This window comes from Eretmochelys imbricata, chromosome 8 (assembly GCF_965152235.1).
Source record: "Eretmochelys imbricata isolate rEreImb1 chromosome 8, rEreImb1.hap1, whole genome shotgun sequence".
Classification (NCBI taxonomy): domain Eukaryota; kingdom Metazoa; phylum Chordata; order Testudines; family Cheloniidae; genus Eretmochelys; species Eretmochelys imbricata.
In genome coordinates this window covers 11,797,480-11,822,129 of record NC_135579.1, presented here as the reverse complement: position 1 = coordinate 11,822,129, position 24,650 = coordinate 11,797,480, and the positions used below count along the sequence as shown (strand labels likewise).

At 40.5% G+C, this 24,650-nt stretch overlaps 1 protein-coding gene across 4 annotated transcripts in view; it reads right to left on the bottom strand.

Moving 5' to 3' along the window:
• Window positions 1–2,379: 2,379 nt before the first annotated feature.
• MACROH2A1 (macroH2A.1 histone) overlaps window positions 2,380–24,650 on the bottom strand; it is a 71,433-nt gene continuing 49,162 nt past the window's right edge. For 2 of the 4 annotated variants that reach the window (XM_077825234.1, XM_077825235.1), the window contains exons 6-9: window positions 19,590–19,689; window positions 13,307–13,396; window positions 9,474–9,648; window positions 2,380–3,113 (exon numbers count right to left, since the gene is read on the bottom strand). In XM_077825234.1, coding sequence (XP_077681360.1) covers window positions 2,948–3,113; window positions 9,474–9,648; window positions 13,307–13,396; window positions 19,590–19,689 — 531 coding nt within the window. In that variant the 3' untranslated portion in view covers window positions 2,380–2,947. Of the gene's footprint in view, window positions 3,114–9,473; window positions 9,649–13,306; window positions 13,397–17,890; window positions 17,982–19,589; window positions 19,690–24,650 lie in introns of all 4 variants that reach the window. The other 2 variants (XM_077825236.1, XM_077825237.1) reach the window with 1 other exon arrangement.

Below are 24,650 nucleotides of genomic sequence, written 5' to 3'. Positions count from 1 at the left end.
TTAGAGTTTGTTGGGCCCATTTTAAATGGGTTGATCATTTTTATTGACATGACATGAGTTAGAATAAATTCATGGAAGAGGAAAGATCTAGGTTGGTACAAAGGAGCATATAGCTCAGTACTGCCTGCTCTGAAATCAAAGTCAAAATTCCTAATGACTTCAATGAGTGCAACATCAGGGTCCATAATTAGGATTAATTGGAGGGAATTAAAGAAAAGGGGAAATTTAGGCTAAAGAAAGCTCCTGCGCGGGGAAATCTATCAACCTGTGGAATGGTCTGCCAAGGAAAGCAGTGGAAGACATGTTATCTGGGACTTTTTTTTAAAGCAAACAAAACAATGAAAAATGTTTTTCAAGGGACAAACCTTCTGTTCACATGGAGATGGGCCATTTGCCTACAAGGACGTTTTCCACTGTGATTCGTTAACATCCTGTGTAATTCACAAGGGGCCAGATTATGATGGCCATTCTCATGATGAGAAGTACCTGACTTCACAAACCGTTGCAGTGAAATCGACAGGACTGCTTGTGGAGTACTCAATGTAAGTGTATTAGACTCTAAGCCAAAGACAAACTAGCCTTTTTAATTTGAATTGTATTCCACTTTGTTCTACAAACAGAAAAACATGTACTTGCCTTGATGTTGTAGAAGTAATAGTATATATTGGTTCAACACTTTTTTTTGCTGGGGGGACAGGGGAGAGGTATTTTAAGCAGTTTTGAAACTATCTGAATTGTAATTGAAGTTGGATGTGCTGAATGAAAATATTTGTATTTTTCAGTGACCCTTTGGAAATGACATTTGCTCTAAAATCATTCCACAATTACAGTGTTAAACATTACACTAGATTATAAACTGCAAAGAAAAGACTGTAGATGCTGTAAATAGCACGGTGCACACAAGTTTTGATGTATACATCTCATCCGTGTTAAGGGAAGTCACAGATATACCTAAAGTCCATGCAAACCACACTGACAAATTCAGCTTACTTCTCTGCAGCAAAACATCTAAATCAAATGTATTTTATGCTTTTACTTATTTTTCAATCCTTTTAGTGACATCTAGTGGAGTTTGTGCAAAATGCAGTTCTAGAATTCATAGTGATTAGAACTAATGTCACTGCAGTATAAGTAAAACATTTTATTTAAATCCTATACCATTCTAAGTGATTTTTTTCACTTCCAGTTTCAATCTTTTTCCTTTAAGAATGTGTGGCATGACACTCTTAAGGAAAGATAAGAGACAACTAAACTTTCAAATCTCTCTCTCTGGCTCAAATTATCTACTTTATTCCCTCCCTCCACACCCCCTCCCCCAAAAATCACAAAAAGCCCCACTGAGGCTGTTATTGCTTAATTATTTCTTATTTGAAAACTTATCTATTTTTTCTGCACTTTGTAACACTTCTATATAATCGGAATTACAAGCACACCGTGACAAGTAATCTCAACAGAGGTCACGTGACTATAAATCAGACATATCTGATAATTACTCAATCAAATTCTGACCAGGATTGGATTCTGAGTTTGCTGAAGTCAGTAACAGTCATTCTATCAATGAGCTTTTGGATTGGGCCAAAAGGAAGGAATCTGTTTCATCAGCAAATATAATTTGCTGAACAAGCATAAACATACATTTTCTGTCTAGAAGACAGACAAAATGAGCACAAGGTTTCAAAGGAAAAACTTTTGACCAAGGGATAGCAGTCCTATGAAATATAGTGTAGGTTTCCTATATCTTTTGAAACTTCCCTCCCACCCCCAAAGTACAAACCAGTGACTGCTGTAAAAAGTAAGACTGTATTTACACAGATCTGATTTGGGCTGTGAGAACAATATGGCAACCAAATGCAAACTGGGCAAATAATACAAGGATTCATTTGTATTTGGGAAACACAAACCCCTTTATATAAAACAGGCTACTATTAGCTCTCTGGAACTAATCTGGATCCTATATATCGATTTTTATAATCAAGTACCAATGATTAACAAATTACCCGCCTACCTTCAAAACACATGGGAACAGTGTGTGTGTGTGGGGGGGGGGGCGGGGGGGGCTTCAAAAATTATAACATCATGCTTTGATTGAAATATCAGTGATAACTAAATGTCCATGGACTTTCAAGCTAAGCACCTACCAGAAAATGAGACCACTTATTTCAATTTACAAAGGCCTCCTTTTCCAAAGTGCGGCACGCTCACCAATGCAGTTAAGTCAATGGGAACTGCGGGTGTTCAGCACCTCTGGGCACCAGGTTTTAAGTATTCTGGTTTGGAATCTGGATGGAAGCCCAGTGCATTTTATCATCCATTCCATCCCCCCAAACCACTGAGGTGTATCAAACAAAGGATTAAAAAATAATTCAAACACACCAACTGTAACAGTTCAAACATTTTACTAAATCAATTCACACAAATTCCAAATTGCAAATATAATTAAGGACAACAGAGGTTTTTTTGTTTTGTTTTTCCCCCAGATTCATCATTAAGACAAACAAACAAATTAGTTTTGTAGCATGTGTTCTTTTTTTTAAAAAATGAAAGGAACGCCACGCGATGTATTGATAAAGCACCACAACACAGTTACAAAATAGGGTCTGCCGGTTTCTTCCACAAGTAAAAGACTACAGACTGCTAACAACTTTCTGCATCAATCAATACTTCATTAAAATAAAATTATAAAATCTCCTAGATTACACTAAAAATCAGACGATGCCTGGAATACAGTGCATTAACAGCAGTAATGCCAACTATCATCAGTGCCAACAGAAAAACAGTTTAGAAAGTAAAAAACCACCCAAAGAAAACCAACAAAACAAAAAAAACTTTATTCCCCTATATGAGCGAAATTTAAAATAAGGGGAGCTCTGCCTCACAATGAGTTAAGGACTAGGGATGGGCAGGGGGAGAGAATAGGTAGGAGGGCTGGTATTGTAGCTTTCTAGGCTTAGTTGGCATCTAGCTTGGCCATTTCCTGCACATAAATCCCTATACTCTCACTGTCAAAGAGCACAAAGTACACTGTCTTGATTGAAGAGGACATTGTCGACACAAAGTAGCTGGAGATGGCTTTCAGGATCAGCTGGGCAGCAGTTTGCTTCGGGAAGCCATTTCTAGGGGAAAGAAAAAAGAAAAGAAAAGGAGACTTGCACAGAAAGCTTTCAATAGACTAGCCTTGCAACTTGCAAACAATATCTAGGAAGTCTCTTTTATGTAGTGTAGTAATTAAAACTCCAAAGTAACAGTGTGTGAGTTCCAAATGGAATTTAGGTTTTAACACTTTTTTAGCTATTTAGACATAGAGCTCAAATGCACCAGTAATTAAAAAACATTTGTGGAGGAAAATACTCCTAAAACAATAATCCTTTGAACTTTCATCCAAAGATCTTGAATCTCTCTAAACCCTAATCCTTAATGAATTAAGTCTCACAAGGCCCCAGTGAAAAAGTTATTTATTATCTCCATTTAACAGATGGGTACACTAAGTCACACAGATGCCAAAGGACTTGAGCAAAGCTGTTTGTGTATAAAGATATTTGCAGGTCCAGGAACAGAACCCTGTAGTTGTGACTCCCGATCCCTTGTGAGAATTTCACAGAGCGATGTTTAAGTGGTATAAAGGATACTTAAGATACTTTTTGCCTGCCAACTAGGAGGCCTAATGAGGCCTCTCTGAAATTCAGAGTTAAAGCCATGTAAGTTACATAGTGGGAGAAGGGCATAAATGTGAGAGACTTACTCACCTAAATTAAACATTACCTCGTACCTCGTCTCCTAAATTTTATAATTACCGTAGTAGGAGGGCTGAAGATGCCCAGGTTTCAGAAAACAGCAGCAAAACCATTCTCTACTTGGGTCACCCTCTGATAGGCAAAAGGGGCTTGGCTGGCTGCAGCCAAGGTAATTTGAACCTTCTGCATCAAGTTTGTTGAATTTGGTCCACAGTTTCCTAATGTAAACACAGTTGTGCATAGTAATTATGCAGCAGCTGGATTAATCAGATGAGACAGGTGACAGAAGAAATGAAGAAGTAAAGAAAGGAGCTGAATGGGATGGAGGAAGTATTTTTAAAGATTTACAGGACACAGGAAACTGTAAATATTATACTGACCCACCACAGGTGTTCAATACTTTTACACTAGAATTTTCCCACAGATTTCAAACAAATGTTTTGCCCCACTCCAGGTCACGTCCTCTTCCATATATCTGGATTCCAGCTCAACCCAATCTATTTTATGAAAGCCATTTGGCTCTGTAAAAATCTTGTAAAATCTTCTGTCTCAAAAAAAAAAAAAAAATGCAACCACCTAGCTACATTACAGCGGTCAGATAACAGATCTGAATGTTGGCTGTGCTGACAATATGTGAAGTCTTTTGCACATCTTGTTATTGGGAAATATACACAAAAAGCCACTCACATTTTAAGCTCCACTGGAGACAGTTGACCCAACCCAGGAGAATGTCTCTTTGACCTTCTGGGCTCTACAGATTTGGAAGGCTACATAAGCTGGCTACACAACAGGTCAACGCACGTTGCAGAAACACTGATCTGTTGCAAAGAGCCAACTCCCCACCATACCTTCGAGCTGGGGTACAGCTTTGGAGGAATGAGAGCTTGCAAAAAGAACTCTCCACCTCCTATTTCAGCATCTTTTTACCCTTCTCCACTGGAACCAGAGAGACTGCAGGAGTTTCCTATAGCTGTAAAGCCAAAGAAACCCTATTCATGGCCACAAAAGGGGGAGGCAGAACAGATTATGGCAGGCCATGGGCCTCGGTGATTATGGGAGTAATCTGTCCTATCCCAATCACTGGAGAGGTGTGGGTGGGCCCACAACACTGCTGGAGGGAGCATGGGCCTTTGATCACAAAAGTTAGGGTTTCCCTCATTCTGACAGTTTGGTTTCAGAGAAACATCTGGGCCTCCTCTCATTCCTGTCAGCCCCACAGCTGCCACTGTGAAGTTATTGCCACTTCTGGGAAAAGCGTCTACAGGTGCATTACTACCTTTCCTGACAGGCAGATTAAAGATTGAGGCACTTTGGTCGTGATAAGGCCCTCATTTACTGTGGTTGCTAAGAGAGGACAGATGGATTGTGGGGAGGCAGGGTATGTAGTGGAGAGGCCACTGGACCGAGAATCAGGGGTGGTTCTGCCACTGACCCGCAGGGTGCCCACTGGGCAAGTCACCTCACCTCTCTGTACCCACTTCTCTTCCCCGCCTTTAACCATCGCGGTCTATTTAGACAAGGGTTTGTCTCTTGCTCTGCGTCTGCATAGTGCTTAGCACATCAGAGCTTTGGGACATGGATACTGGCCTCTAAGCGGTACTGGAATAAAAATAAGAATGCACAATGTGGAACGTGAGTGACTAGTAGCCACAGAGGCTGCTTTCTGTTGTACAAGAGATGCATTATAGGGAACAACAGTACTTGGTACATGGAAAAAGACAGTGGGCAATTTTGAAAATTTTAGCCATTGACTTTCAATGATTTAGGTTTTTAAATTGCTTTTGCCTTTTGGAAAATATTAGGAAAGGGTCAAAAACCCGTACCATTAAAAATTTTGCCATTAGCTTTAATGAGAATAGGATCAGGCCCTAAGGAAACAAGGTTGTTTTTTCTCCCCAAGGAAGTTTTATGTAGTAAAGGAAAATTTTTATTTTTTTTAAAGCCACTCTTGCATTTAAGCAAAGAGAATGCTTACATCATAGTTAGGCTTGGCAGAATTAGATTTTGATTTTTTTTTATAATTTCAATTGATGACATCCATGTTTATTTTTAGGCATTTTTTTCCAATTATTATGGATTCAAATGTTCACAGTTGCAGGAAATGATGGGGGACGATGGTCAGACAATAATTATTTAATGATGGTAGATGTTGAAATTCAAACAGTTTAAGTTTTATAACTTAAACACAAATTGTCAACATCATGTGTCAAAATAAACAAAGTAACTAGCCTTCAATCAAACTCTAAGTTCTCAAGCAGCATTTTTCTTATTCCGCCTATCTATACATTTCAATTACCATCAATGGAAATGTTTTTTGTCAGCTTGTGTGTCTAGGGTGAAATCAAAGGTTACCGATATTTACCGATAAAAAACTAATCCTTCCTAGCCTTATCGTAGTATTGGAGTTATTGAGATACTCACCTACTAGTAATACAGGGGAATACTACTTCTTACTTACAAACTGCACAACAGTGTTGGGAATTAGTTAGTGTTTGTCCAGCACTTTGAAGATATAGGGCCAAATTCACTCCTGGCATTAACAGGTGCTACCTCTCTTAGCATTGGATTATACCTGCATTGAATCTGGCCAATAATACTGTTTTATTCTTCCTCTTATTATATGCTGGAAGAAGCAGCAGCAAAGCCAGAAGGCAGTTGCCTGTGCCACGTACTACATATTACACAGAATACCTTATCATAAAACATATTCTAACCGACACTGTATGGTTATGCTGTACATAATGGGATATTGGACAAGCTGCCTGTAGTAAGCCTAGGATATTTCAGACCTGACGACATGAAGTTGCCCATGCTGTTCCCCTCTTATCAGAACAGGTTTCCTCAAGCTAGTTTAGCTGTCCTAGTGAGGCGCATCCCTATATAGGAACAACCCAATGGTGGTGCACAAGCTGTCATAGGAGCTCTTATACAACTTACCCTCCTGGATGCTGGCTTCACAAAAAAAAAAAAAAAAAAAAAAGAGGCATCCGGCCAGTATGCCCCTGTACTCCATCACTCCCCAGCTCCCTCTCTGGTCCCTTGTGGATGTTTCAGACCGATATAAATTAGAGAGGACTTCAGTCTGTTTCTATTACAGGGGTACAGTAGGGGGACTTATGCAGACTAGCGCCAGAAGCAAAGGAGTGTGATAGAGTGTACAATTTTTGGCATGCCCCCGGGATCCTGCTGCACCCCACCCCAATGGTGTCCCAATCAGATGCCAAAAGAGAACACAGGCAGAGCTCTGGGGGCTTAATTCCCAGGATTAAGAGGGCTCCAGGATTAGATTGTAAACTTTATTTAGATTCAAACTCTTGGGGGCAGGTACTGTTGTTTTGTTTGGTGTTTGTGCGGTACGTAGCATGGGTCCGGGTCCGTGACTGGAGCTTGTAAGTGTTGTGGTAATACAAATAAATAATAACAACCAGGGAAGCATTCACGTCTGCAAGCTGACTAGATGCAAGGGAGTTTATTTAGGGTCAACATGTTAGAAAGAGCAAAGAGAGACCTGGGGAGTGAGGTGCTGACCAGAGACCACCTTAGGGGCTTTCAGGGAAAACAGGAATTACTTGTATAGCTTTGCACTATTTGTATTTTGAGATTAATTCTTGTAAACCTGCAGTTTGCGATTTTTGCCAAACTGGTGTCAAGACAGATTTAAAGTCAGAGGCCCTGGAATAAAACCCCATTCAGAGGGGGTGACTTTGTATTCACACTGAACCTCTAGTGAACTTCTCTCCCTCATGGTTCTCCCCAGGGCCATGCTACAGTGAGCTTTAAGCCCCTTTGCACAGCACCCCCTGACTTGTGCTCTCTGGAGGCTGGCTGTAGCTGAGCATCTGACTGCTGCAAGCAAGCCATTTTATTTCCCCCCTGAAGTACAAAATGATTTATTGTAACTGCCCACACATAATCCCATTCCTCAGCCATAAAAGAGAATGAAGCTGTTTACGTGGGTTTATTGGGTGATGTCTGTTTGGCAGATGTCTGTACCAGAACAGCTGTGTGCATGTGCGGCCTTTGGCGTCTGTTGTCCTTAAAAGCTTTATTTATTTTAAAAAAAGCAAAAACCTTTTACTTTACAAAACAACGGTAGAGACAGAATGAATATATTCTCCTTCATAGAAATTAATTACATTCCCCTTCCCCACTTTAATTAAAGAAAACAGCTAAGTATTTCTCTCTCTCGTGTTCTAAAGGTTGCAATCCCCAACGTTCTCATTGGCTTCAGTGAGAATTACATGTGTATACCAAGAGAATATACCCCAAAATCTTGTCCGTCAGTCAGACAGGCTCACAACTGAATATGAATGAAATGATTATTTGGGATTTCATTCTATTCAACAGCAATACACTGCTTGTAACAATGGCTTCTGTAAGTCATCCAGTTGAGAATAAAAATATACTTAAGAACCTAAGAATGGCCATACTGGGTCAGACCAAGGGTCCATCTAGCCCGGTGTCCCGTCTTCTGACAGTGGCCAATGCCAGGTGCCCCAGAGAGAATGAACAGAATAGGTAATCATCAAGTGATCCATCCCGTCGCTCATTTCCAGCTTCTGGCAAACAGAGGCTAGGGACACCATTCCTGCCCATCCTGGCTAATAGCCATTGATGAACCTATCCTCCATTAATTTATCTAGTTCTTTTTTTTTTAACCCTGTTATGGTCTTGGCCTTCACAACATCCTCTGGCAAGGAGTTCCACAGGTTAACTGTGCACTGTGTGAAGAAATACTTCCTTTTGTTTGTTTTAAATCTATTGCATATTTGGTGACCCAAATGTTCTGTTTTGTAAGGATTGCCATGTCAAGGAGTACACTTTGCATAAACCTTGTTCTCCACAAAGTCTCCTTGAAGCTGCATAATCTTACATCCTCTTAAAGTGACATATGCCAACAGTCTTTCTGTATGACCTATTAACTTGTATTTTTAAACCTGGTATGATGTGTGTCCCTTCTGTTTCAATAAAAATGACAAGGATAATTTACATTTTATAGTGCAAATTATCTCAAAGGATCCAACATTGCTTTATACTGTATGAAGGATATACAGGAATCAATTCCCCACTGAAATAGAGCCCCTTCAAGGGGGGCAGCGGGGGGATAAGGGGGAGTGTCCCAGAGCCTGGGCTCCAGCCCAAGCCCAAAAATCTACAATGAAATTTTATAGCCCCACATCCTGAGCCCAGGAGCCTGAATCAGCTGGCCTGGGCAGGCCTCGGGTGTTTCACTGCCATGTAGATATACCCTAGGTGTTTGAACCCCGATACTTAGACTAACGTTAAGCCATGTCTCGTTGCTATCATACGACATATGGTGGGGGCAGGTGGGGCTAACTACACACTAAATCTTGGTAAAACAGATTCCTTTTCTTCATGTTTATTTTTCAAGTTTTTGCTAGATTATTAAAATGTGTTAATTTTAAATATTTTAATGCACTCATAAAAATATATTTTATTCACTTTAACGTATTTGTGTACTTTATGATTCTGCAGGGATTATTGTTAAACCTGCTCAAGCCTGAACTATGATTCACAAGAGTATTTCAATTGTGATTTACTGGTTGAATGAGTCTACAAGCCAGGGGCAATTTCATTAAAGAGATCTGAATTGAGTGGGTGAACAAGAATAAATCAATATTGCAGCAATGGGAGTTATGCCCAAGGACTGGAGGATGTGGGGTTGCATTAGAAAATCTGATCCACACCAAGTTAGGTAATAGGTTTGCATGACAACCTTACCTGCCACTGCCAATTGAAGGAAATGCAATTGACTTCAGTTTCTTTTCATCTGCCAGAGCCAAGCAGTTCTTAACTGTCTTTTCCAGCAGCTCCTCACATTTGTCTGAACCCCAACCTGGGCTATTGCAGTGGATCACAAATTTAGCAGGCAGTCCATGGCCTGCACTGACAACAGCTAGTAAGAAACAGAAAGTGAAATTTAATTGCTTTCATCTTGTCAGGATTAAAAAGTACACATGTGGAAGTGTAATTAAAACAGTAAACAGCTTACAGGGACTGCTGTAATCCCTGCGGATCCTTTATCATACAAATCAAATAGCCTGAAGAGATAACATGATTACATAGACTGTTTTACATTTGCTACTACGTTTTGTTGCAGTAATTTGTAAGTTACAACTATAATAGACCTCAATGACTAGAGAGCAAAATCTATCACTGGCGATTTAGAAGACACATAAAGTTGAAGTGGGCACTTTATTGCAACTTTTTTCTTATTTTATCAGATAATATGTTACAAAGTTGGGTTGTCTGTTGGAGTATAAAACTGTTACAGGGCCGCTGTTTTATTGTAATGGTACTGTCAGGTTACCGTACGTGCCAGAATGTTGTTCCAGTCTCAGATTAACTACCTCTGTGATCTTTAGAGGTTGGTGTTAATATACAATTTGTTGAGCCAGCTTTTGATTAGACTGCAGCCCAAATGTCATCAAATGCAAAGATGATGATGTATCTATAAATCGACAGGAAAAGCTACAGTAATTATGCAACTGTTTTCTTTTATTCACTGCCAATGCGGCAGTCTGTTTCTGATTTAGTATGAGTCTATTTTGTCTAATTTCAACAGACAGTTTTGGATTGATGTTACCTTAAAACTTCTCTGTCGCATGCATAACCTCACCCTTGATGACTGATACGATGCAGTTTTCTAGTTTACCACTTTCATTATTTAATGAGACAACTGTCCAGTATGGATTTATGAATTTACAGCATTTGATTTATACATCAGAAGACATCTTGTGTGCGCGCCAGGGAACGGAAGAGGGCATTTTATATGCTAATTATATCTTGGCACCCCAGCCCTGGCACAGATGTGCAAGGGACACAAGGACACCCCACAAATGGACAAGTGACAATCAGTCTCCAGGCTCGGGGAGTGGAGAGACAGTTCCTGTGACTTGGGAGCACAAATCTCCCAAGAGGACAGGGCAGGAAGCAAGGCTACAGCCTCACCACCTCTCACCTTCCTCTGGTTGGGTGCAGAGAAGGGAGCCAACTACGTGCATACCAGGGAGCTTAGGGCCAGATTGCGTCTCTATTCTGCCCCGCAGTTCAGTGGTGGAAAATACAGGAATTTTATTTTACTTACTTTGGTTCATTTAAAAAATGCCTATTCATAGGCTCAAGTACAAAGTTAGTCACACAATACAAACTTGAATAGCAGTTCACAGTCAGACAGACATCTAACTGCATCTGGGGCTGAAGCTATCTGTGCCCACAAAATTGTGGGTATGAAATGGGAGCTTGCTTCTAACAATCAGACCTGCAAATGTTCTTATTGGCAAGAAATTCTCTATTCCACGCTGGTATGTTTTTGGAGCACTTTGTTATTACAATATGGTGGCAATAACTCCTGGAGCCTTGTTATCACATATGGATATTATCCTGTAGGTGCTGCAAAAAAGAGAAAATAGACCTTGGCATGTGGAATTCTGACTGCAGCGGGGTAAATTCTAAGAGGCAATGGAAGCACAAGCATTTGTGCACTTTGGGGCCTGCAGATCCTCAACATACTGAATAACTTCAGTGCGAGGCAATTTTGGCATAATTAGCTCTAAAACGTTGGCAGATTCAGAATACATCATAAATTCAAGAAAAATCTAATAAAGCCAGCTGACACATCCCTAGTCAGTGGAATTTTATGTATCGTGTGACTCTGATGTGACCACTTCAGTGCCTCTCTTCACTTGCAATACCTTCATATTGCAAGAGGAAAATACTGTGCTGACATGCCTGACTAGTTTTACTGTCTCTGAAATGGAGAGAGCTTTCTGATGGAACTATGGGGACTCTGGAGGACAACTGTTAATTATCCAAAGCAATTTTCACTTATTTCAAATTAAAGTGCTTTGAAAGAGGAAGTATTTTACAGTTTTCTATAAAACATACAAAGTCTGTGTGCAGAATTCTGCTATGGTTACAGCTATACTCCAGGAAGATAATCATGGTTTAGTCTCCACTATAGAACAGGAATCCCCAGAGATAGGGGAAATGTCCAGGGGATGCTGGTGGCATGACTGGAACCCACTTTTCTCCGGTGGTCACAAGCTGGAGGTGGCAGTTTTTGCTGGCCTCACAGAGCCCAGAATTGGGGAAGTGGATTTGTGGCTGAGAGCCACTTTTCCCTGCAGTCTCAGATACTATGCTGAGCACAGTGTGCCTGGGTTTGTGGGTCTGGTTTATACAGTAATAAGAAATACTATAGAGTACTGTAGTCAATCAAGAATATGGGAACAGCTCACTCTATAATTTTCATAAAACAAGAACCATTAGTAACAAAGTAAGCATTATGTTTTAATGTACGTCTCCATTTTCAAGTTTGGACAAATGAGGACAGTGCAGTGAGTGTGACATGATAAAAACTGAGCAACTTGAAAGAAAAAAAGTGAAGATAAACAGCAGACATAAACAGTCATCAATTTTCCTGTCATATCCCCAAGTCATAAATTCTGTCCTAGTTGTAGTCAGTATTCATTTAGTAAACTGCATGCACTGTATTTATTTTTACAGTGTAAACACAGATGGCAGAATCAGAATTCTTTATTCACAACATATATCAACAATTTTACAGATGGCCTAATAGTATGTTTTGCAATTCATCAAACTTTATTGCCCATATGTGAGATTTACTCATATTGCTAAGTTCTTGATAACTGGGCATCAAAAATTCATAAACTGTTTGAAAGAATCACATTTATACAGATGACTTAGGTCCCGATTCAACAACGCCCGTAAGCAGATGCTTAACTTTAAGCATGTGCTCAAGTTTCATTAAGGTCAATGGGATGTAAGTATGTGCTTTGCTGAATAAGGATGGAATTGAAAATGTGTTTAAAGTTAAGCATGTGCTTCTCACATGCTTAAGTGCTTTGCTGTATTGAGGCACTAAAGAGCCTTTTAAGTACATACATGTATACAGGCATACGCTATCAATCACACGCATCAATATATGTTTGTAAATAATTAATTTTGAGTTTTTGATATCACTACCACACCACTTGACCATCGCTTTAGGGTGGATTCTGTGTTGGATTTTTTTTACCTCTGAACACTAAAATACTTAAACTATGTTGATGTGTGTGTGTGTGTGGGGGGGGGGGGGTGCAAAAACCTGGATTTGTGTTGGAAATGGCCCACCTTGATTATCATACACATTGTAAGGAGAGTGGTCACTTTAGATAAGCTATTACCAGCAGGAGAGTGGGGTGGGAGGAGGTATTTTTTCATGCTTTATGTGTATATAATTAAGATCTTCTACACTTTCCACAGTATGCATCCGATGAAGTGAGCTGTAGCTCATGAAAGCTTATGCTCAAATAAATTGGTTAGTCTCTAAGGTGCCACAAGTACTCCTTTTCTTTTTGCGAATACAGACTAACACGACTGTTACTCTGAAACATGCAAGAAGAGAGACACCCATGCAAGTGTTATGTTCAAATGCGTCTGTTTGTGACCGACTTATACACAATATAGAATAAAACCAAACTGAAAGTCAACTAGAAATCACAATGCATGCAGACATTCTATTCATCCATTTTCAGAGATTTAAGCCTCACCTCCTGCTACGTCCAATGGCCCATTCTTTTTGCGAAGCTCAATGACTGCCTCCACAAATTCTTTGCCACCTTTCTTCTCCAAAGTGCTCCCTGAACAAAGACATATTTTAGTTTATCCGTCTGTTCCTGAGTTACTAAAGCAGACATGTGATTCATTGTTTTAGGTGGTCACATAGCCTAGATTTTTCTGCCCAAACATCTTTTTGGGGACTGCAAAGTAAGATCTAAACCTTTTGGGACTTTGGAGTTAACTAGTCATTTAAGAATAAATCCCACCAGGACCTCACATTTGTATCCTTTCTCTAACACTCATATTCTGATTTCAATCTCAACATGTGTGGTGACATTCCTAGTTGCCTCCATACCACATAGTTCCTGGTACCGTGCTGTGCTTCATGGGCTACTTCAATGGTGACTGATGGTTCATAATTCTTCCCCTAGGATTCAGTTCCCCTTTCTCTTATAAATTGTTTTAAAGAGCAATTTGCCACAATAAGAACTTGAAACTCACCTGATCTTGATCCCTGACCCCAACAGGTGGCACCAGGAATGAAACAGTCTCGTGAGTGCAGCGGGCTGCTTTAGTTGGCAACTGCCCAGCTTGTTGAGCCACCTTTAACCAAGAGGAAGAGCCTCAGAAATAAGGAGAATCTCTAAGGAACATACTCCTCCAACGAACTTCTCTAACTACTGCTAAGGAGCTGGACACTGTCGCTCTGGGAGGAAGAGAGCTGTGCAGTGTTTCAGGGCAACAAAAGGTGCAGTCTACAAAGGCAGTCCAACATGAAATGGTTTAGATCTTATTTTGCAGCTCTAGTTTCATATATTAATATAAAAATAGCCGAAGAAAACATTTCCCTAACTACTCAAGCATCCCAAATCATTTAGCACTGTGCACATTTATTATAAGATAGGCAAAGTAAGAAGTGGTATCAAAGTTTCTGATTTGTGATATTACTTTGAAAACTGATTTAAAAAAAATAAATCAGAATTAGAAACTGTAATAGATTTACACATTTATTTGGTGAAGCCCATTCATTTGACTGATTAGGAGGGGAAAACTGCATTTTCTGATGGAAATGCACATATTGTATGCTCAGTGAAGCAGAGACCCTCCTACGAGCTACATTTTGCTAACAGGGCTACAATTCTAAGAGCTAACAGCACTGCAGCAGACTGCTTTTCTCTGACATCATTAGATGTCTTCCAAAATTAATATTAAAAGTTTGTTAAATAACTGTTGTCTACTGACTTTTTGACTTTGACTCTGCTTTTGTTAAATACAGCTTATTCTATTGCATTTGGATGCTAATAATTTTAGAGAATATACATCCTATGCTCTTTCGCCATAACTGACTGACACTGGGCATTTCGTCCAAGTATGGACTGCAAGCTCAGACCCTGTAGTTCAGGGTTTAAACTGTTCACAGTAAACATCTCAACTTTACACCTAAATATCTTGGTCTAGGGTCATTTTCACAAATGAGTGCAACTTTCCTTATTACCTCTATGATATCTCAGAAGTTACCTGCACATCCATTACATATGTTCCAAATGGCACATTTTTATAGCTATAGTTGTAGAATCAGGACGACTCCTGAATCAGAGCCAACTGGGGATAAAGGGGAGTTGCACCACCTGAGTAGAGGTGCTTGAGAGCAATATGCCTTTGAAAAACATATCTTGATAGGGCTGGAAGGATGGAGGGGGTGCCATTTGCTATTTAACAGGCCTAGCTAGCACCGCCTCCTGTGCAGCCACTCCAGAGTGTAAAGGGATGGGGGAAAATGGGCTTTCACTCCACCCAGAAATACCCCATTTGGGGCTGTTGGTGAATTTGGCCAGAACTGGGGAACACACTGTGCATGGACCATGTACCCTCTAGCACAACCACAGAGAATCTAAAGACAGAAAAGGGATATTAGGTCACTGAGTGACAGCACTCTGCCATTATAGCATTGTTGTACATGTAATGGTATTTTGTCTGGATCAAGTTTTAATTGTGTCAAGAGATGGGGCTTCCACCCCTTCTGATGTGAATTCATTTACTGTGAAAACAAAATCTATAACAACAATTTCTTTAAAATTATGATTTCACTTTTCATGTAACAATCCAAATACTTATCTCCTTGCAGATGTGGTGAAAACAAAAAGTATTTCATACAGATCAAGACTAATTTCTGCATTTATTCCTAAATTAAATTTAGCCTTTTTAATTGATAGTGAAGTTTTAATTTTGCATTATACTTCACTACCTTCTTGTGCAATTATGAGCTGTGTCTAGAAAAGGGCATATTGTATTCAACCATTTTCCACTAAATTAGTAAGGTTCTTGGTGAAAGTCTTGCTTCACAGCTTCAAGGTTAGTGGCTTATTTACTCACAGGCATAAATATGTGTTACTTCCATGAGAGTAAGGTCATTATCTCATGCTTTCCAAGCAGGCATGGGTATCAGTGTTGAAAAACAACCTAAGCAGAAATTTAGGCTTGTAAAATTTTCAGGATAAACCCACAGTACATTTAAATTGTTAGACGGATGGTAAAAGTTAATAATTGGAAGCTAAGCATTTGTGCATTTTTATTCTTTCTTCCAGCAGTCAGATGTAATTAGAACATAGATGAAAGCATGATCAGTGCAGTTTTCATAGAAGTTTCTTTGTCCACTAGTTTCAAAAGCATCTCTTCAAAAGGTAAGAGACGAGTACATTAGCTAGCTGAACCTTATAGTCTTTAGAAACATATTATTCAAATAAAAAATATTCTTGTATTTTACTTTTAAGGCTTCTGTGTAATTTCCTTTAGCCAGTGAGTCTACAGCTGCACCAGCTCAGGCTATTGCCTCTGCTACTCCAATAAGCTATGCAGAATTGGGTTTGCCTGGACATTGCTTGGAAGAGAGGTCTTTTAGGAAAACCCAAGGTGTTGCAGGAAGTGCTCATCATGTGGAGACACTCTTCCCTTCAAGCCAATAATGAAACAACATCCCCGGCATTAAGGGGCATTGTGTGGACAGTGGTGATGTGGTTAAGTTCAGTGGTAAAATGAGGCTGTGATCCCTGTTGTTAGATCCTATTATAAGGTGTGACAGGGTTGGGCCAGATGGCTACAGGAGAGTAACAGAAGGCAGATATATTAGCCCCAGCTTAAGTAGGTCCCTTTTCTCTGGGTAAGGTAACAGGGAAGGTTCCAGAACAATCAGGAACCTTCTGGAGACAATTAAGACAGACAGGCTGATTAGAACACCTACAGCCAATCAAGAAGCTGCTAGAATCAATTAAGGAAGGCTAATCAGGGCACCTGGGTTTAAAAAGGAGCTCACTTCAGTTTGTGGTGTTTGTATGAGGAGCTGGGAACAAGAGGCACTAGGAGCTGAGAGTGAGAACGTGGACTGTTGGAGGACTGAGGAGTACAAGCATTATCAGACACCAGGAGGAAGGTCCTATGGTGAGAATAAAGAAGGTGTTGGGAAGAGGCCATGGGGAAGTAGCCCAGGGACCTGTAGCTGTCGCACAGCTGTTCCAGGAGGCACTCTAGACAGCTGCATTCCACAGGCCCTGGGCTGGAACCCGGAGTGGAGGGCGGGCCCGGGTTCCCCCCAAACCTCCCAACTCCTGGTCAGACACAGGAGGACTCGACCTGGACTGTGGGATCAGAAAAACGGCCAAGCTAAGGGCCGTCGTGAAGCTCCAAGGCGAGCAAATCCACCAATAAGGGCAAGACCCACCAAGGTAGAGGAGAAACTTTGTCACAAAGGGTAGGTTGCTACTCTTAGCAGCAACCTTAATGTTCAGAGTTCCAGTTTGGATTATTCCATTCTGCCTTAAGTTTTCCAGGCAGTTTCAGTAAGATTTAATACTCTTTTGCTCCCTCCTCTGTCTACATTTCTATTCTAAAATTTGAGAAATGCTTTAAATTCATTGAGATACAAGGTGCTTATCAGGGAATTATGTGATTAAAAATATTGAGTTACACATGTGAATCTTAAGAATAAAAAATTAAACTGAACTCCTTGAGTCATTCTGCCTCCCATGCATTCTCTCTTTGGTGTAGCATGTCTATGCAAGTGTACATGAGAATACAAAGACAGCTCACGAAAGCCACAAACACAATGGGGCTGTATGTAAAATGTGACCAAATGACTGAACGTATGAGCTTAGAAATTCCAGATAGGCTACCCCCAAGATGTCAGATGTGAACACCTCACACTTGGTGAGCAGTCGGGAAACTGGATCTAAGTCAGAAATCTGAGGGGTTTGGCCCAACTTTATTCAAGTCCAGGTATTTACATAGCCAAAACAAACAATCCTGGTGTACCGTTTAATTGGGCACACATGAGCACTGCACCTCTGTTTCTTGCACTTTGGTTTTGGTTGTGCATTCTATAACTTTGCTTTTAGAAGTCTGATTTGACTATGCAAATCAGAGCTGTCCAATGACTTTGCACTTACTCGCTTGTTTTTAAGATCAGTCAGGACTGCTGGAAGAGAGAAAGTAATGCAGATCTGCATAGCTTGGACAAGCTTGTTGCTGCTGATTGACCATGCACACACATACAAACTCTGCAGCACTGAACTTTCCATTACCTACTTCACCACCGGTGTAGAAGTCAGAGTTTGTCGGGTGAACGACAGCATCACTGTCGATCGTGGCAATGTCAGCCTGTACAACTTGCAACTACAACAGGTAAACAAATGTATATCAACCACGTTGGACAGAGACCGAGGACAGGCTCTACATTTACACATGTACCAACGTCCATGTTTTCCTACCTTTACATCTCCAAACCTTGTGCCAAGAGAGTATTCTGAGCGGTGTGTGCAAGTATGTGTAAAGAAGGGTGTGTGGAGAAGAGGAGGAGGAATGTTGAGTATGACATGGTTAAATGAACGTTTGGATGACAAGTCAGAGCAATCACATAAGATCATTTCGAAAGTTTTAAAACCAGCTAAAAACCCCATTTCACTTTGCAGAAACCTCTAATACCAGCACCCCACAGAGCATGACACTAAAATATGGTATCTGTTTAAAAAGAAATTCTGGATCATCAAGTCAAACAAAATAATTAGTTTCTCCATTTTTTGCCACCATTGCTGTCGCTTTTAAATTTGCAATTTTCATCATGTTGTCAGCTTCTAAAAAGAAAGTAACCTTCATGTTGGGAGAAAATAGTATTGTTTCAGGCAGAGTTGTCTGGTATTTGCTTTTTAAAATAGAACTGAGTATTTTTTTTAAAAATCCACATTTTATCCATCTAATGAAGTTAGATTTCAAAAGTTTCTTATATTTTTAAAAATATGTGCATGATGTAACATTTTCCCTCTGGTAGTCCATTTATTTGTGTGGTTATTTTTTAAAAGAAGATAGTTTTTGAACAAGTGAAGTATAAATATTATATATACACACACACATATACACACACACTTATATAATTAGATGAACACTGACTTAGACTCAGCCTTCTTGTATCTTTGTCCTGGTAATTTACACACATACATTCATGTAACAAATGCAGTGAAAATGGAATTAAATTTACTGTTCCATTAAGGAAATCTGAAAAGTAATAAAAAAGAGCAGGTATACAACAGATATTAAAAATAGTTTTGCATGAAGTGCATCTAGATCAGTACATTTTTTTAGTAGGCATACTTCTGCTGAAGGGTAATATTTTATTTGAAACAGAGTGGAAGCCATAAAAGCAATACACCGTACACTGGAATATATTTTCAAGTTTTATGCTGCTATAAAATCTGGTTTTCAACTGAATATGAAGGTGATGGAGAGGGGTAATTGAAGACTAATGAAAACATACAAACCAGTTGATTGAATTAAACATGAAATCAAGGCAGAAAGCCAATTTGGGGGATTATTTGATCATCCCTCTTTATGAATTTCTGTGTCTACTTTGAAAACAAGGGATTGCAGGTAGAATGGAGAAACTGCTTATTTTGAAAGTAACCTGACAAAGAATATTTTAATTCTTAATGAATCCACATAAGAACCCCCCCTCAAAGTAGCTAACAGTCAATTATGAGCATTATGGAAAGGAATTTAGATGACTTCTTATTTTAATTGCAATCAACTTGAAGACAATCACTAATAATTAATACACAAATATTTAGATTTGTTGCAAATCATGCTTCTTAACTGAATTCTCTAGATTCTACTTTCTTGAGCACTTAAGAATTTGAAGTTTTATTTTAATGCATGAAGTCCAGGAGAATAAATTCTGGGTTCCATAATTTTCATGTGACCATTAGTTGCGTCAACCCATTCCCCATTTACCTAGGTCATCTTTAAGGTCAATGTCAGCATTGGTAGGATTGATAATGGCCTCCACCTCAAAGCCGGCTAAATTACTGATTTCACTGTGAATAAGGTTCAGCTGAAAAGAAAAGCATGAGGTGGGAAATAACAGGACAGCTGGGAAATCGGAGAAGCTGCAGAAAAGTAAGCTTTGCAACACAGATGGAGATAGCATCACTGCAAATAAATATGCAAAATAAAGTGCAGGTCATAAAAGGGGTTATTGGTCCAACAAAGAATCAATTTCAAACACAAGACTCAAACATTGTTCTGTATATGGAAAGGAAGTCAATGTTCTTGTTAATGAGCTCTGCTCTTATACAGTGTATGTTTTATGTTCAGAATTGTTTGAAATTCCTGACATGATAAAGGATAAACTATTCCCCTTTGAACTCCTGGCTCAAAGATACTCTCACGACTTCTTATGCATCAATTTGAGCGAGGAATTCTTTAGACAGGCCAAGACTTTTAACAGAGTACATGGTGGTTTTAATGAGTCTCCCCTTCTCTGCTTAATCCATTAAGTGTGAAGATGTTTTGGAGAAAACGGGCATTTATTTCCAATGACACTGCCAATCTTAAAAAGAAGGCATGTTTCCTTTTCAGTCACAGAAGCAGACATCATGATCTGCACCTTAATAGCTTAAATTTTCATTTGTCCAGGACTGCAGTATATTGGTAGAAGGGTTGGTGAAGTAGCATCACTAAGTAAATATAAGGCTCTGTCTGTATATTTGCGGTGTTTGTGGTGCATGCTTGTGCTGCAATCCAGTGGAATAGTTTTAGGGAGGCTACTTTTTCTTTTAGTTAAATATTTTTCTGAAAATAAACCGCCTGCAGCCTGTGAACTATACCCGCACAGGGCTGCCTTTTAGACATCCCCACAGCCATCAGTATTAGGAGGATTTATCATTGGTATGTATCAGGGTGATAGAAATCAATTAGCACAGGCATCGGGAGATAAATCTCACATTTATATCTCAAGTTCTTTAAAAATGAAACTATCAAGTGGAATCTCAGGCAATACAGTTTTAATGTCTAGCACCGTATTTTCAGCAAGGTATATAAGTCATAAATCATGCTCAAATAAGAAATATACACCTTGTGCCACAACTGTGGTTCTTCGAGATGTGAGTCCCTATGGGTGCTCCACTGCCGATGCACAATGTGCCTCTTGAGCCTTGACTGGACATTTTCCATTAGCAAGGGCCATTCGGCCACCACATGAGCTTGATACAACCTTGAGCTGCGCACCGCAGAGCGTGCGGGTGAACCACCGTTGGTTCCTTCTCTATCTGAATGCCCAACAAAGGACAATCCAATGTTGAAGGGAAGGTGGGTCAATAGCGGAACACCCAGAGGCGGACACATCTCAAAGAACCACAGCTACTGCAAAAGGTAACCTCTTCTTTTTCTTAGAGTAGCATCTCTATGGTTGCTCCACTTCAGGTGATTCCCAAGCAGCATCACCACAGAGAGGAGGGAGCTTCGGAATTGAGTCGAAGATTTAAGACAGTACAGCAGAACCAAAAACCACATCAGATCTGATGATGTTGACCAAAACAGTGTTTAGAAAAAGTAGGCACTGAGGCCCACGTAGCAGCTCTGCATATTTCAGACACTGGAATGTTGTTGACTAGAGTTGCTGAAGTTGCCTGAACTGATAGAGTGTGCTGTTCTCCACTGGGGAGGTAGAGCACCAGCTTCATCGCAGCAAGTGACAATACACACAGAGATCCAGCCTCTGTATAGATATCATGGACCCTTTGGGCCTGTCTGTGATGGAGACAAACAGTCTAGGTGATTCCTAAAATTATTTGGTCCAATCTAGATAAAAGGCCAATGCCTGCCTCACATCTAAAGAATGAAAGGAGGTCTCCTGCTGAGTTTTATGCAGTTTTGGGGAAAATACCGGTATATGAATAGATCAGTGAAGATGTGAATTGACAACACTGTAGGTGAGAATTTTGGGTGCAGCCATAAAGAGACCTGGTCCTTGAAAAATACCATAAATGGAGGGTCTGCCAGCCAGGCAACAATCTCCCCAATCCTGCTAGCCAATATGATAGTTACTAGAAAGGATGTCTTCATAAATGAAGCAAGGAGCAGGCTGCCATAGGTTCAAATGTAGGTCGCATGAGGTATCTAAGTACCAGGTTGAGATCCCAAGTAGGAGTAGGATCCTTAACCTGGGGGCAGAGGTTCCCTAAACCCTTAATAAATCTTGAGGACATACGGTGAGCAAATATGGAAAACCCCTCTAGTGGGTGATGAAATGCTGATATCACAGTGATATGAACCCTAATAGAGCCAGTTGATAACACTGATTGCTTGAAAGCCAGCAGGTAATCCAAGATGGCTGACAGCAAAGAGAATTCAGACACAAGATGGTGATGGTAACATTAGTGGTTGAATCTTTTCCATTTCTGAAAGGAACTAATTCGAGTTGACTCCCTTCTAATGTTTAGTCATACTTGTTCTCCCATTGAGCAGGTGGATTCTAATTCTGTGAACCATCTAGAAGCCATGCTCAGAGGTGGAGAACCCCTAGGTTTGGGTGAAGCATGTGACCTGCATCCTGGGAGACCAGATGAGAGATGGTAAGAAGCTTGAACGCCAGTTGGACACATGGGTGAAACAGGGAAGGATACCAAGCCTGTCTCAACCAGGTCAGTACTATAAGGATAGTCCTGTCTTTGTCCTGTCTAATCCTGTTAATCACTCTTTGTATTAGTGGTGTTGGAGAACAGGCCCTTCATACAGGGAAGGAGAAAAGCAGCCCCCAAAGCGTGGTGACCCAGGCCTCCTTTGGAGCAGAATGGGATAATTCTTGGTTTTGAATGTGGCGAATGGGTCCACCTCTGGAAGTCTCTACCTTTGGAATACCCCATGAAGGATTTGAGTACAATGCTCATTCTTAGTCCTGGGAGAAGCACATGCTGAGCATATCAACTGTGATATTCTGGGCTTCAGGAAGCTAAAAGGCTGAGATCTGAATCTGATGGGTTATACACCAGTTCCATAACTTGATAGCTTTGGTGAACATGGAAGGAGATCTTACTCCTCCTTGTTTGTTGACGCAGAACATACAAGCCACATTGCCCGTCACGATCCTGATTGATTTGCCCCGATGAGTGGCAGCAACTGAAGGCAGGCGTTCCTGACTGCTTTGAGTTCCAACAGGTTGATAGAGGGACCGGTTTCCTTAGGTGATCATCTGCCCTGAGTTGTGAGGGTTTGGAGGTGTGCTCCCTACCCTAAAGTGATGTGTCTGTCACAGTTACTGTTGGAGCTGGGTGGATGAAAGGGATGGCTGTACAGACATGGAGCTGATTTTTCTACCAGTCTAGAGAGTTTTTCATTTGGAGGGGAATCATGACCTGTTTGTCCAAGCTGTCTCTGGTTGAGTAATAGATCCTTCAGAAGCAGCCCTGAAAGCAGCAAAAGGTGAAATCTTGTTACCAAGGTGAAAGCTGACAACTGTAAACAGTTCTTTACTGTGGATCAGGGATTTCCTTGAATTGTCACGACCAGATTTGCCAAGGTTATGAATCTGCCCATGGAAAGGAAGGTTCTGGGTGCTAATGAGTCCAAGTATACCCCTATAAATTGCATTATCTGTACCAGAGCAAAGATAAAAGTTTTTTTTTTTGTTTGTTTTTTACATTCAGCTGGAGACCCAAGTCCTGGAAGAGACCATGAGCTGCCTGGGTGGAGGTCAGCACTGCTTTGTAAAATTGGCCCTTGAGTAAAATTGGCCCAGCTGTTGAGATACAGGACAACTAAAATCGACTCTTGCCAAAGGAAAGCAGCTACTACCACTAGAACCTTTGAGAACACTCTTGTAGTTCTCGGGAACAGAGGGCAAAGGGAAGTACCTAGTATTGAAAATGCTCCTGGCCCACAGTAAAACATGTGTATTTCTTGTGAATGGGTGAATCACTATATGAAAATAGGTGTCCTGTAGGCTGAGGGCTGAAAACCAATCTCCTGCCTCTAGAGAAGGAATTATAGCTGCCAGAGTCACCATCCTTAACTTCTGAGACTTCACAAATTTGTTCAGCCATCTTAGATCTAAGATCGGTCTCCACCCTTCATCCTTGAGCATAAGAAAATACTTCCAGTAAAACCTTTTCCACCTGTGAGGGGATGGGACTGGTGCTATCGCTCCTAAATGAAGGAGAGAATGCACTTCTTGATTCAGTATAGTCTCATTAGACGGGTCGTGAAGATGGACGGGGAAGGGAAAGACAAAGTGGTCGGAATAGCCAAATGTTATAACCTTCAGGGCCCACTTGTCTGTTGTAGTACGCTGACAAGCCTGTTGGAAGTGAGAAAGGCAGTCTCCAAAAGTGGGAAGGTTAGTGAAGTTTGCAGCTTGCCTGCTAGAGGTGAGGGAGAATTAAATCCTTGACTGATCTGTCAAAATTGTTGTGATAACTGGGTACTCAGTGAAGGAGGGTGAGGAGCTCTCTTCCTCTGGAATCTTTCTCAATTTCTAGTGGGTTCGGCAGTCCAGTGAAATCCAGACAACTGGCCCAAGCATGATCTCTGAGCAGTTAGAGACCTAAAAAAATCTCTTGTTCTTAGTGGTTTATATATCCAAAGACTTCAACATGGCCCTGGAGTCCTTCAGTGTGTGTTGGGACTCATTTGTAATCCCCAAAAGCAATGGGACGTCCTCAAAAGTATTCTGATCCTCTCTCGGGAACCTCGATAGCTGGAGCCATGAAACCCTGAGCCCTGTGGAGATGGATCTGGCGACAGTGTCTGTGGCATCTAAGGACCTTTGGAGAGAGGTTCTGGCTAATAACTGACCCTCCCTGATGATGGCCTGAAAGCATTCTCTATGCTCATATAGAAGATGTTCAATAAAGGCAGCAAACTTCTTGTAATTCATGAAGTCATACTTGGCCATGATCACCAGACAGTTTGAGATCTGAAATTGGAGGTGTAAGCAGATGAGTAAGCCTTTCAACCAAAAAAGATCTAACCTCTTCTGGTCCTTATTGTAAGTAATGTACAGTAATGCAGTTTGCC